Consider the following 12,201-nt stretch of genomic DNA (forward strand, 5'->3'; position numbering starts at 1 on the left):
GGGCGTCTCACAGCAAACCAGGCTTCACCCTTTCCGTGCAGCCCGGGCACCGGGGGGATTTTGGGGGGCTGTTCCTTCATTTTAGACGAGCCAGAGGGGAAATTGTGCCTTGCCTGGCTTCCAGCCCCTCAGGAACACAGGCTCTGAGGGGCATTACTGGAGAATATGTGGCTCCTGTGACTCCTGGAGCTCTGGGATCAGCCCTGTGGGAGGTGACCTGCCTGGGGGTGGCACAGCCCAACGAGAGGCAGCAGAGGAGAAAGTCCCTTCCTCAGCTGTTGGGAGAGCCTGGCTCAGCCTTTAATCCACCTCAGCTCCAGTCTGAACTAATAAAACCTGGCACAAAGTGCTGCCAAGAGCTGGGGCTGCAGGGGACAGGCACCCCAAAACCTCCCCCGTGCCCAGACTGACCCAACACATTGAATTTTGAGAAGCTTCATCCCCTTTTTACAGTCATTTTTTCAATTTAAATGACACAAAACGCCCTCAGCACTATAGCAAAGCCTTCAATTAAATAATGGACGTTTTTGTGAGGGAAAAGCCCCACACAACAGTGCAGCTGCTGTAAAATCCCATTTCCTGGGAGCTGCAGGTGTTTGGAAAGTGCAGGAGACGCCCCGAAGTGTTTAAGGAATGTATTCATCACATATAGAAAACAGAGAAAATAACAAACACAAGGGCAGCATTTCAAACCCAGCACATGTATGGGATTTTTTTTAACATTTAACTGAAACCAACCTGAACACCCCTGAAGTCCAAAGTCAGGGATAGTCTCTGACCCAAGTTCAAAATCCTTGGCAGATATAATTCAACACTCCTAATTCAAAACATCAATTTTTTTTTTTCTTTTTCAAACTGGTTTTTGTTGGTTTGTTTGGTATTTTTAAAATTGTGGGTGTTTTGGGTTTTTTTTGCTCAAACTTTCAAGTGATTCATCCCAAGGCAGAAGACACATCAGAAAGTTTAAATTGAAATTTTAAGGGTAATTTAAAACTTTTAAGCAAACACACACGAATTTGCACACATTTACATTAAACAACCTTTCGATATGTATGGATATTTTAACTCAATCACAAAGCAATGTGGGGTTTTCTATTTGTTTTTTATTATATAAACCAGATGGCTTTTTAAAATCTTTTCAGAACTCGGTGATTGTGAGTAGATGAGTTGCACATTTCTGTATTTAACCCCAACTAAATTAAGTAAACAATCAAACTACCTGATGCTCCCCAAGCACTGTCTCTCCACTGATCTCCCAGAAATATCCCTTTTGGTCCATCTTTGCTGGAATCATCAGATTCCCAAAACTTTTTACCCGGCAACAGCTGCTGCAATTAAAAAAAAAAAAAAACAAAAAAAAAAAAAGAGAAAAAAAAAGAACAAAACAAAGCAAAGCATGATTAAAATAAGCATAAAATGCAAACATAAACCATAAGCAACTCCCTTCTAAACAGGAATCAATCATTAAACATAAACTGATCCACCCAAATATTTATACACACGGGGTGAAAGCCACACGGCAGCTGAGGGAGCAATTCCATCATCCCAATCCTCTTATATTCTTAAATGCTTTATGAACCCCACACGTCAGCACACACATACAACCACACTCTCCAAGCTCTTGCAAAATAATACATATATATATAGTAGAAAAACCTATTGTGATCAGAATATACAATGACACTCTCCAGACTCTTGGAAAATAATATATATATGTATATATAGAGTAGAAAAAAACTATTGTAATCAGAATACACAGACAATGACACTCTCCAGCTTCTTGTAAGAAAATACATACATATATATATGTATATATATATAGGTGTGAATATATATATATATATATATAGGTGTATATATATATAGGTTTAGAAAAACCTATTGTGATCATAATATCAGGAGTTCAGCTGAGCTGGGGGGACCTCTGTGAGCACCCAGCACAAATTCCTGCTGCTGGCAGGGCCAGAAAAGCTCAGGAGATGCCAAGAGCTCTCACTTGTCCCCCAGCCAGTGACTGCTGAGGACTCCCGGTGTTCCCAAGGTTTTTTGGGAACACTAATGAGACTGAGCAGTTCTGGGCCGTGTGGGTTGAGCTGAGGGGAGGAAAAACAGGTTCTGGGCTCCTGAGAATGAGACAGAGGCATCCTGGGCTTGGGTGAACCCAAGGACAACTGCACTGGAGGTCAGGAGATGGGTTTTGGAAATGGCACCTCCACGGGAGCAAGGGAAGTCCTGCTGCCTGGGATGGCCATCACACCACCGGCCACATCCATCCTCTGAGGGACAGGAACAGCAGCAAGGAGCCTTTCCTGCTGGAGCTGGGATAAAACTCAAGGAACTGGGAGATGGGAGCCTGCATCTGTTTGAAATCCCCACGGAGCAAGGAGGAGTCATCAACCAGTGGATCTCTCCTGTGTATATGGAGTGCTGAGAACTGACTGGGATCAGTCTCAAGGTGACTTCAGTGCCCTGCCTGATACCAGCTCCTGATGGTAACTCCAGCAAATGTGCAAATTTAAAGCTAAAATGTAAGGGTAGATCAGCTGGTTGCAGCTGGAGCAGCACTAACTGATCTCAGAGCTCCCAGCTGCCGTGGGAGCTGGTTTGAGACACAATCAGAAAAGCTGTGCTCCCCATTTCCTTCTTACCTTAACCAAGCTCTGCCTGTTTCCAGAATCAATCAGTTTTTAGCAATGTTGACTCCAGGATTTCTCCTTCCACCCCAAACACGGTGTGGGTTGCTGAGGATTCTCTCAGCTGAACGATAAAAGCAGGGAAGCCCCACATTCCCCTTTATGCAATCCAAAAATACCTCCAAATATAAGAACTCCCATCAGCAACACTCGTTTCCAAACACTCAGACTAACCTGTTCCTCCGTCTGCACCGTGGGGTTGGGGAAGGAGGTGAAAACCAAGGCAGAGCTCTCTAGTATTTATAAACATAAACACACATCAGGTGTCTCACCATTGTTTTTTTTACGCTTCTGTCATTCCAATATTTATAAAAACGCAGCTTTTTCGCTCCTGCTGCTGCCACTCAGCAAAAATAACAACTTGCCTTCTCGTGGTGCTTCGAGGAATTCCCAACAGAAAGTGATTTGAATGAATTAAACTAAATTTTAACTGCAACTAAACATTTCTCATTTCCTCTGACAGCATCTCCCGGTGGAAAGCACAAACTGTGCTGCAGCCACATCAACAATCACGAAATCCCAGAATGGTTTGGGTTGGAAGGACCTTAAAGATCAGCCAGTGCCACCCCAGGCAGGAAAGAATGAGCAGAATAGAGCTTTTCCCAACCTTAATGACTCCATGATTTTCTTTCCAAGGATAAAGGAGATGGACTTTTTATGTGGGCCTGGAGTGACACAACAAGGGGGAATGGCTTCCCACTGCCAGAGGACAGGGATAGATGGGATACTGGGAAGAAATCCTTCCCTGGGAGGGTGGGCAGGCCCTGGCACAGGTTGCCCAGAGAAGCTGTGGCTGCCCCATCCCTGGAAGTGTCCAAGGCCAGGTTGGACGGGGCTTGGAGCAACCTGGGCTAGTGGGAGGTGTCCCTGCCCATGGCAGGGGGTGGAGCAAGATGGGCTTTAAGGTCCCTTCCACCCCAAACCAGTCCAGGATTCTCTGAAACCTGTGGCAGCTCTGGGTCAGTCAGACACTGCCCTGGCTGGGGGTGACTTAAGGCTAATTCAGCACTTTACTGTTTCCCTACTATCCTCTACCTCGTTCTTAAGGGAGAAAATAATCCCCTTTCCAACAGAATCCTGCAGATCTGCATCCCAACACCCTCAGTTTTGCAGTGAATCACTGACAGGGTCAGCAAACACTAATTCTCACTATCTCGTGGACACACACCAGAACCAACCACAGCTCTGTCCCCTCCAGTTTAATCTTTCCCCTCCAGAAGCATAAAGTTTCCAACTGGAAGTTCTGTACCACAAGCAGAAACAATTAGGATATAGACATTTATTGCACATACAGATCCTGGATGGATTTACAGATATGGGGGAAAGCCAAAAGCCAATATTAACAGATGGTAATGGGGGTCTTTGTTCTGTCAAGTGCTGTTCCAACCAACACCAGAGGGTTACCAACAGCAATCATCTGCACTGAATTATGCAACAGGCTGCCAAGACAATGAATTTTTCCTCAGGGAAAGTTGTCAGTTGCAATGGAGTTAAAAAAAAAGATATTTTAAGTGACTATCAGCCAGTTCTGCAGGCTGAAGATTTAAAAAGAACAAGCAGCGGTTTAGAACGAGCCTCCTTTATTCATTCCCTGGTTTTTATTAAAATTGACCCTATCTAGTATGAAAATAATCCCTCTAAGCCCTCTTACAGAGGACTTAAGAGTTAGGCCAATATTCAATTTAGCAGAGAGGGGAGGAGGGGATGACTTACACATCAACAAAAGCCATTCCTCAACCAGCAAGTGCACACAGATCCCACTGAGATGGGATTATGAATTAGACAAATTAAGAAAACTGATCCCCCTCAGATAAGGCAAATATGAAGATAAAAGAAGCCATCTGTGCAGCTGGAGAACTCGCTTTATCCCCAGCAACAGGTAGGAGAAGGCAGAGCGTGTATTCACACACCCCACCCTGATGTCATCAACTCCCAAAAGTGCTGCCAGCTCAGAGCCAGGGAGGCAGGGTGAGCTCCCAGCAGGCAATGCCAGCCCTGCCCTGCTGTCCCACAGAACAGGCAGCTTTCTGCCAGCACAGGGAGCCCAGCTGGCTCACTGAGAGCACCAGGAAAAGGCAGGATCACAGGACTGGGAATGTGTGACCATCCCAGTGTGCTCTGGCTCAGAGCACAGCCTGACGTGCCAGTGGAGCTGCTGTGGCACCGTCACCAGCTCCAGCCCATCTCCAAAGCTGCCAGAGCTGGGGAAACTGGAGAACTGAACACAAACATTATCCCAACTGCCAATACTGCCCAGCCCAGCTGCCAGGGAATCACAGATTTATGAGAACACAGCACAGGCAGCATTAGCAGGGAAAGCAGAGACACAGGGGTTTAGTTTGGGGGTCTTTGTTTGGTTTGTGGTTGTTCTCTTTAAATGAGGTACAAGAATGTCCAGGCCCGCTGTCAAACACTCTCTGCAGGGGCTTATCCAACACTTCCCCGGGCACTAAGGGGACACAAACATGGTCAGAGAGTCACAGAGCAGCCTGAGCTGGAAAGGACCCCCAAGGATCATCCAGTCCAACCCCTGACCCCGCCCAGGACACCCCAAAAATCCCACCCTGTCCCTCACAGCGTTGTCCAAACCCTCCTGGAGTTCTGGCAGCCTTGGGGCTGTGCCCACTGCCCTGGGGAGCCTTGGCAGTGCCCAACCAGCCTCTGGGGGAAGAACCTTTGCCTGGGATCCAACCTGAGCCTGCCCTGACACAGCTCCAGCCGTTCCCTGGGTGCTGTCCCTGCTCACAGCCCCTCCAGCCTCTGATGTTGCCGAGCTCTAACACAACAACCCCCAGGGACTGCAGCAATTCCACTGCCCACGGTCACACCCGCCCCAGACCCCAGCACTCCCACCTGCAGGGGCAGCAGCACAGCAAGGATTAAATGCTTCCCAGATAAATACATCAGATTTCTGACCACATTTCAAGGGCAGGGTGAGATGCACTGCTATCCCTAATAGTCACACATCGTCATTTTTGGTCCAGTTCATTCAATTTTGAAGTTAAACACCCACCAGTTGCCTCATGTCCCTCTGTCCCCATCCTCCTCCCATCCTCTGGATTAAGTTTCAGGCAGCAACTCGCCCAGCTGCTCTTTCACTCCAGACACAGACTTATCTCAGCACAACCTCCTCCAAACCCAGGCCATTGCACAAATGCCTGTAATGTGCTGAGGCCAAAGCCAAACTCCACCTCGCAGCCTCTCTGTGTTGCCCACTATCCCAAAACCACCAATATCCACTGCTGCAAAGCCACAGATAAAAGGGATTTAAGCAAAGAACAGCAGACAGGCAGCTCCCCATCCTGGGAGAGGAGGAGAACTCGCACAGCTCATGTTAAGCCTCAGAGAAGTGTCACAGGACAAAGGCACAAACAGCAGGGACACACGTGCTGGGCTCCAGCAGCAAAACCCACAGGGAACTGCTCAGTGAAGCTCCAGGATGAGCTCCTTCAGCCCACTCAACGACCTGGACAAGGTGCTGAAAGGGGAAAGAACACAGCTCCCTCTTTAGAGGGCTGCTCTCAGCACCACTGACCACATTCACCACCCACAGCCCAAAGCTTTGCCACTTCAGAGTGGAGCAAAAGGGTTTCGGTGGCTTTTGTCAGTCTCACAATGGAAATTTTGGGGATTTGAGGCTGGGTGCAGTGGAGGGTGGGAGTCTGAAGATGGAAATGGCCAAGAAACAAGAGAGATGAAAGTTCTGAGGCTTTTTTTTTTAAATTATTCTTAATTTTCTCAGATAAGGATATCTGTTAATCTCCAAATATTATCTGCATTCTGACAGCAGGAGAGACAAGAGATGGAACTGTTTGGCAGTGCCCTTTAAAAAACTGCTCTGATGTCTTCAGAGCCACAAACTCCTGAAATCACCAAGAAGCAAGAAAACAAGAAGATAAAAGATACACTAAAAGCATAAACACCCTTTCCCTCATCTTCCTCCTCCAAGTTTTCCACTATCAACTCCGAGAACAAGATTACTGACACTTCCTGCAGGGAAGGCTCAGAATGTACAAGACAAAGAAATAGAAATCAAATTCTCTCTTCTCCTCATTTATTGAATTTTCCTTATTTATTTCACACTTTCTTCATGAGTTTCCTTCCCATTCCAGGAGCAGGAGGAAGGGAGGAAACCATCAGTGCCTTGCTAAGGTACCTAAACTGCACAAAATCAAAGTGTGGGGCTGAAGAACACGGTCTTGGAAAGCCAATAACTCAAATCCTGCGGGATCTCAGCTCACAGAGCTCCTGGAATCTTGGCCAGCAGGATCTATATGGAAAACCTTTAGGGAGATACAGAGAAAATGCAATGGATGAAGGAGGGAAAGTATGAGACTGAGGCAGAAAAACCTCAAGAGAAACAAGAAAGAGAGGTTTAGCTGCAAGAGAAGGGTGAAATGTCACCTTTCCTGGAAAATCGTGCTCATTCCAGGATGTGGAAAAGCCCGGTGACAAAAGGATGCCACGGCCAAAACTTTCCACATCACAGTTACAAGAAGAAGGGGAAAATAAAAGGTGAGTCACCGCTGCAAGGCAAACCTCCAAAACACAAACCCAACCTCCCTTCTCTCAGGGACGCCTGAATAAACTAAGAGCTGGGAAAACTCAGCATTTTTAGGAATTTCTTCGGGCATCAAAGCTCCGTGACCTAATGCCATGACAAGCACAAAACAACTGCTGCACTCACTCTGAACCTGCTCTCAGAGTGTGCACACTCCCTGTCTGAAAAGGAGCCTCTTGCCCAAATGAGGTGCCAAAAAACAATCTTCAGGGAACATTCCCACCCCCGTCATTCCACTGGCAGGCTGCACATGGAGCCACGGCAGCTGCTTTGCAGCAGCTTTAGACAGATTTTTAATGTCAGGTTTTCTCCTTTCTAAACCATTTTCACCTGCTCTTAGTCAACAGTCTCACTGTAGGTTAATCCAACCTGGAGAAACAGAGGTTCTCCTATCTAGTGATGTTGAATTAAAATCCAGCTCATTATTATGATGAAGAGAAGGAAGGAGAGAAGGAAGGAGAGGAAGGAGGTCTTTCACCTGAGAGGGCACCTTTCTATGAATCCCATCACACCACAGTCCTCGTTTGCTGCTTTCTCCAAAACAGTAACTTCAGGGTTCTAAGGATTTTTATTTCTTTTTTAAATGCTGCTCTTAAACTTGGTAACAGAGACAGGACGGACTAAATGTGGATAAACAAACTGAACTTGAGAGGAACACACCAAGGAAGGCTCTCCAAAACAGACCTACATCGAGCTGACCTGCCACACATGAATAATCTCCTCCAAGACATGATTTTCTCCTCTGTGCTCTTTCACAGGAGCACTGATTCAAGGCAAAAGGAGCCAGGCAAGGAAGAAAAGCATTTACATCCAACTTCCAGGAACATAACACAGCCAACTACAGTAACAAGCTATTCTTTCAAGTCACCCTAAAAATAGGTAAATTCTCTTCTTCCAAAGAAACCCAAGGGGCATCTCTCCCAAATCTGCCACCTCCTCGCTGTGCTGGGAGATTAAAACACCTCTGCCTGGGTTTCTGGGGAGTTTGAACTGAGGGGCTCATTATCTGCCCCCTCCTGTAAGCTCCCTGTCCTGGCTGAAGGCTTTATCACTCCTGCAGCCCTGGATTAGGTTGCTCAGCTACTTCAAACGTTAAACACAGCCCTGGGCTTTGTGACAGGAGCCAAAAAAAAGGTGGCCAGGAGTGGAACCAGGGCAGCAGACAATGCCAGGCAGCCAACCCCACAACACCATGGGGTCTGAGCTCACTGGGGCCCAAAATAAACCTGCTACAAGTATTGTAACACTTGTCACACGATATATTTCTGTTCTTTTACAACCACCACTCCACTGTTTGATGATCCAACAGGTGGAGGCTTAGCTGTTCCTCCTACTAAGACAGATTCCAGCCTGACAGGTTTTTAGTTTGTTAAACCACACACACACACACTCACACACTTCCCAGTCAGAAGGGAGAACTCTCGAGTTCAGAATCATTCCAGCAGCTCAAAAAACTGCTATTTCAATCCCTCCTTCCCCCAAAACACAGAGATTAAGTGGTTTTCTTCCCCATGCCTTTCACTTACCTCTCCCATGGCCCGTCCCTCCAGAGCAAGTGCTTGGAAATCATGATTCAGTTCATCCATGGAACGCACCTGTTTAGAGATGGGGAAGGAAAAGACATGAAGAAATGCTTTTATTTGCTGGGGTTTTATGATAATCAGAGTTTATGGCAATCTTTCTGATACAGACTGAAAGCTACATTCCCTATTACAGCATGTAACAGAGTTATGGAGCTCCACAGCATGACTTACCTTTATGACTCCCGGAAGCTGCAACATTTATATACTTCTATTATTAAATATATATATATTATATACAGATTTACTTAAACATGTTAAATTTACACTTGCACAAGGAAGGAACAACTAGCAATTACTTTTAAGACACACAAAATCCAACACAACTGCCTTTGCTTGTATTTCACAGTTGCTTGGTTTCAGGTGAGGGAGTCAAGGCATAAGTCAGGGAGTCAGCACCATTTCAGGTGGAAATCAAGTCAAACCTCCTGTATTAACCAGGCAAAATTACATTCAAGTTAAACTGATATGAAAGAGAAAAGTGATTTCATGAAAATTGAGTCATTTAGAAAAGAAGAAGAAAAGCAGCAATTTAAAACTGTTGGTTAAGTAAGTTCATAAAACCACAATATGTCAAGTTGGAGGGACCCCCAAGGACCATCCAGTCCAACCCTCAGCCCTGCACAGGCCCAGCCCCAAGAGTCACCCCCTGTGCCCCAGAGGATCAGCCAAACCCTCCTGCAGCTCTGGCAGCCTTGGGGCTGTGCCCACTGCCCTGGGGAGCCTGGGCAGTGCCCAACCAGCCTCTGGGGGAAGAACCTTTGCCTGAGATCCAACCTGAGCCTGCCCTGACACAGCTCCAGCTGTTCCCTGGGTGCTGTCCCTGCTCCCCACAGAGCAGAGATGGTGCCTGGTATGGACTGGATATGTTGAAAATGCAAGAAACCACTTCTGATTTTTATTCCCCACAGATGCAGCTCCTGAACATGTGTGCAGAAGCAAATAAAAAAAATCCAACAACTATGGACTTGAGGACAAAGCACAGAAGTCAAACCACGTGCTGGCACCGTGAGGAGATCATGGCCCTCCCCAGGCACCACCCCTGTGTCCCAGCAGCCACCAACACTCAGGCAGCATTCCACACCTCCTACTCCAGGTTCACACGAGCCCTGCAGCCCAAAGGTCTCTGCTGCACCTCTGTGCTGAGCAGGGCCTGGTTTATTAAACACTCAGTTCTGAGTAATGCCCAGAATGCTCCTGGCTCCTCACAGCACGCTGAGGGTGAGCACACAGGGTTTAGTTGTGTCTCACTGAGGACCGAGCAGGTGATCCAAACACAGAGGGAAGGAGGTCAGGAATACTTGGTGGGTGATTTACAGGACCAAAACCACCCCAAAACTGCTCTAGATGCTCACACACCACCAGTGCCCAGTTACACCATGGCCACTGAGCTCAACCCTGCTTCTGATACTCAAGGCACCACTTCCAGCAGAACCACGTCAAGACTTTGAGGTGATTACATTTTACTTCAATTTTAAGACAAGGCTCTATCTATCTCACCCAAGAATATCAGATGTAGGGAAAGCAGCACAGATAACCTCCAGAAATCCCCTCCAGCCTGAATTCTTCAACTATTCTGTGACCACACCACTTTGCAAAAGATTATTAATATATTATTAAATTATCTAATATATATTTACATAATTTGCAAATCCTCAGTAGTTGGTCACTCAGAATCTCAGTTTAAAAATAAGGTGTGCCCTCGTTACTGCATCTCAGCTCCAAGTGACTTTCAGTCACACCACCATCTCCCCACCTTGTGTGGTGACGTTTGTCACACTGACCACGAGCACCGAGTGAGAACACGACTGCACCTTCCTGAAATGACAGCTCTGGGCAGCACCACGGACTGTGCCTCCCTGTCAGCTCCATCCCAGCCCTGCAGCACAGGCAGTTCTGCTGCTGATGCCACACAAATGTCAGTAAGACCAAATTCTTCCGTGAAGCACTTCGGGCTGAACTCGTGGGAAGTGCTGCAGTCCCTGGACCTGCCCAGCCACAGGAGCAGGCAAGGGACAAACTGTTGTTTTAGTGAGGGCTAGAGAAGCTGAGCAGAGACTGAGCAGGTGATGTGTGTCCCTCTGGCTGCTGGAGGGATGTCACAGCCATACACAGGTGTGGCCACAATGGCACAACCCAGGGCTCTCAGTGCTGGGGGACAAACAGAGGCTGCTTGGGGCCCGTCCACCACCTTCCCCAAAAAATAACCTCCCAAAGGTGGATGCTGAGCTATGGGAACCTCGAAACAGGGCAGCTAGAGAGACAGAATCATTACACTCCCAACATGAAGCAAAAGGGTATTAAGCAGCATTTGTATTTTGGTTTGGATATCATGGAATCAACAGAGCGGTTTGGGTTGGAAGGACCTTAAAGCCCATCCAGTGCCACCCCCAGCCATGGGCAGGGACACTTTCCACTAGCCCAGGTTGCTCTGAGCCCTGTCCAACTTGGTCTTGGACACTTCCAGGGATCCAGGGGCAGCCACAGCTTCTCTGGGCAACCTGTGCCAGGGTCTCAAGGCCCTCACAGCCAAGAATTTCTTCCATATATCTAATTTAAACCCACTCTCTGGCAGAGGGAAGCCACTGCCTCTTGGCCAGTCACTACAGGCCCTTATCAATAGTCTCTCTCCCTCTTTCTTTTTGGCTCCCTTCAGGTACTGGAAGGTCACAATTTGGTCACCCTGAAGTTTCTCTTCTCCAGGCTGAACAATCCCAACTCTCTCACCTTTCCTCACAGCAGAGCTGCTCCATCCCTCTGGATCAGCTTTGGTGCCTCCTCTGCTCTCACTCCAACAGGTCCACGTCACACAGTAGGAAGGAGCTGCCTCCACCACCTCCCCAAATATACTCTACCCCAGTCACCATGAAAAGCACAAAACCAAAATAATACTGGCTTCTTTATAAGCCATCAGAGGGGGGTAATGGAGGAAATTATTCACTATAGGTATTTAAGTCACATCCCTAATCATCTCTCTTTATCCATAATTATCAGAATTGCTGAAAAGCGTTTTCTAAATCGTGTCTTTGTGCCTGACTTCCAGCACTCTGTGCTCAAATTGTCTATAATCACCAAATTGAGGCCCTTTCTCCCAGTTTTTTTATCTGCACTGACCATTGTGTCTATTTATTTGTAAGACAGGCCGGTTTGTTATTCCATTTTCAAAGACTGCACCCAAAAGATCCTTTTCTCATTTCCCTTCTATAATATTCAATACCAACACCTCTTCACCTCGTTTTCTTGCACAGTACACAAATATCACAGGGCTTATCACGGAATCACAGAATCAGACAGGTTGGAAGGGACCTCTGAGATCATCAAGTCCAACCCTTGATCCAACCCTGCCGTGGTTCCCAGCCCATGGCAC

General features: G+C 47.0%; 1 protein-coding gene across 8 annotated transcripts in view; it reads right to left on the reverse strand.

Moving 5' to 3' along the window:
- The window catches only part of PUM1 (pumilio RNA binding family member 1), an 81,033-nt gene that overhangs the window by 49,834 nt on the left and 18,998 nt on the right, over positions 1-12,201 (reverse strand). For 6 of the 8 annotated variants that reach the window (XM_017830551.1, XM_017830550.1, XM_017830549.1 and 3 more), the window contains exons 3-4: positions 8,781-8,849; positions 1,220-1,328 (exon numbers count right to left, since the gene is read on the reverse strand). In XM_017830551.1, the coding sequence (XP_017686040.1) occupies positions 1,220-1,328; positions 8,781-8,849 (178 nt within the window). The remainder of the gene's footprint in view (positions 1-1,219; positions 1,329-8,780; positions 8,850-12,201) is intronic. The other 2 variants (XM_017830552.1, XM_017830546.1) reach the window with 1 other exon arrangement.

Source organism: Lepidothrix coronata, unplaced genomic scaffold (genome assembly GCF_001604755.1).
Source record: "Lepidothrix coronata isolate B3197 unplaced genomic scaffold, Lepidothrix_coronata-1.0 Scaffold180, whole genome shotgun sequence".
In the NCBI taxonomy this organism is placed as follows: domain Eukaryota; kingdom Metazoa; phylum Chordata; class Aves; order Passeriformes; family Pipridae; genus Lepidothrix; species Lepidothrix coronata.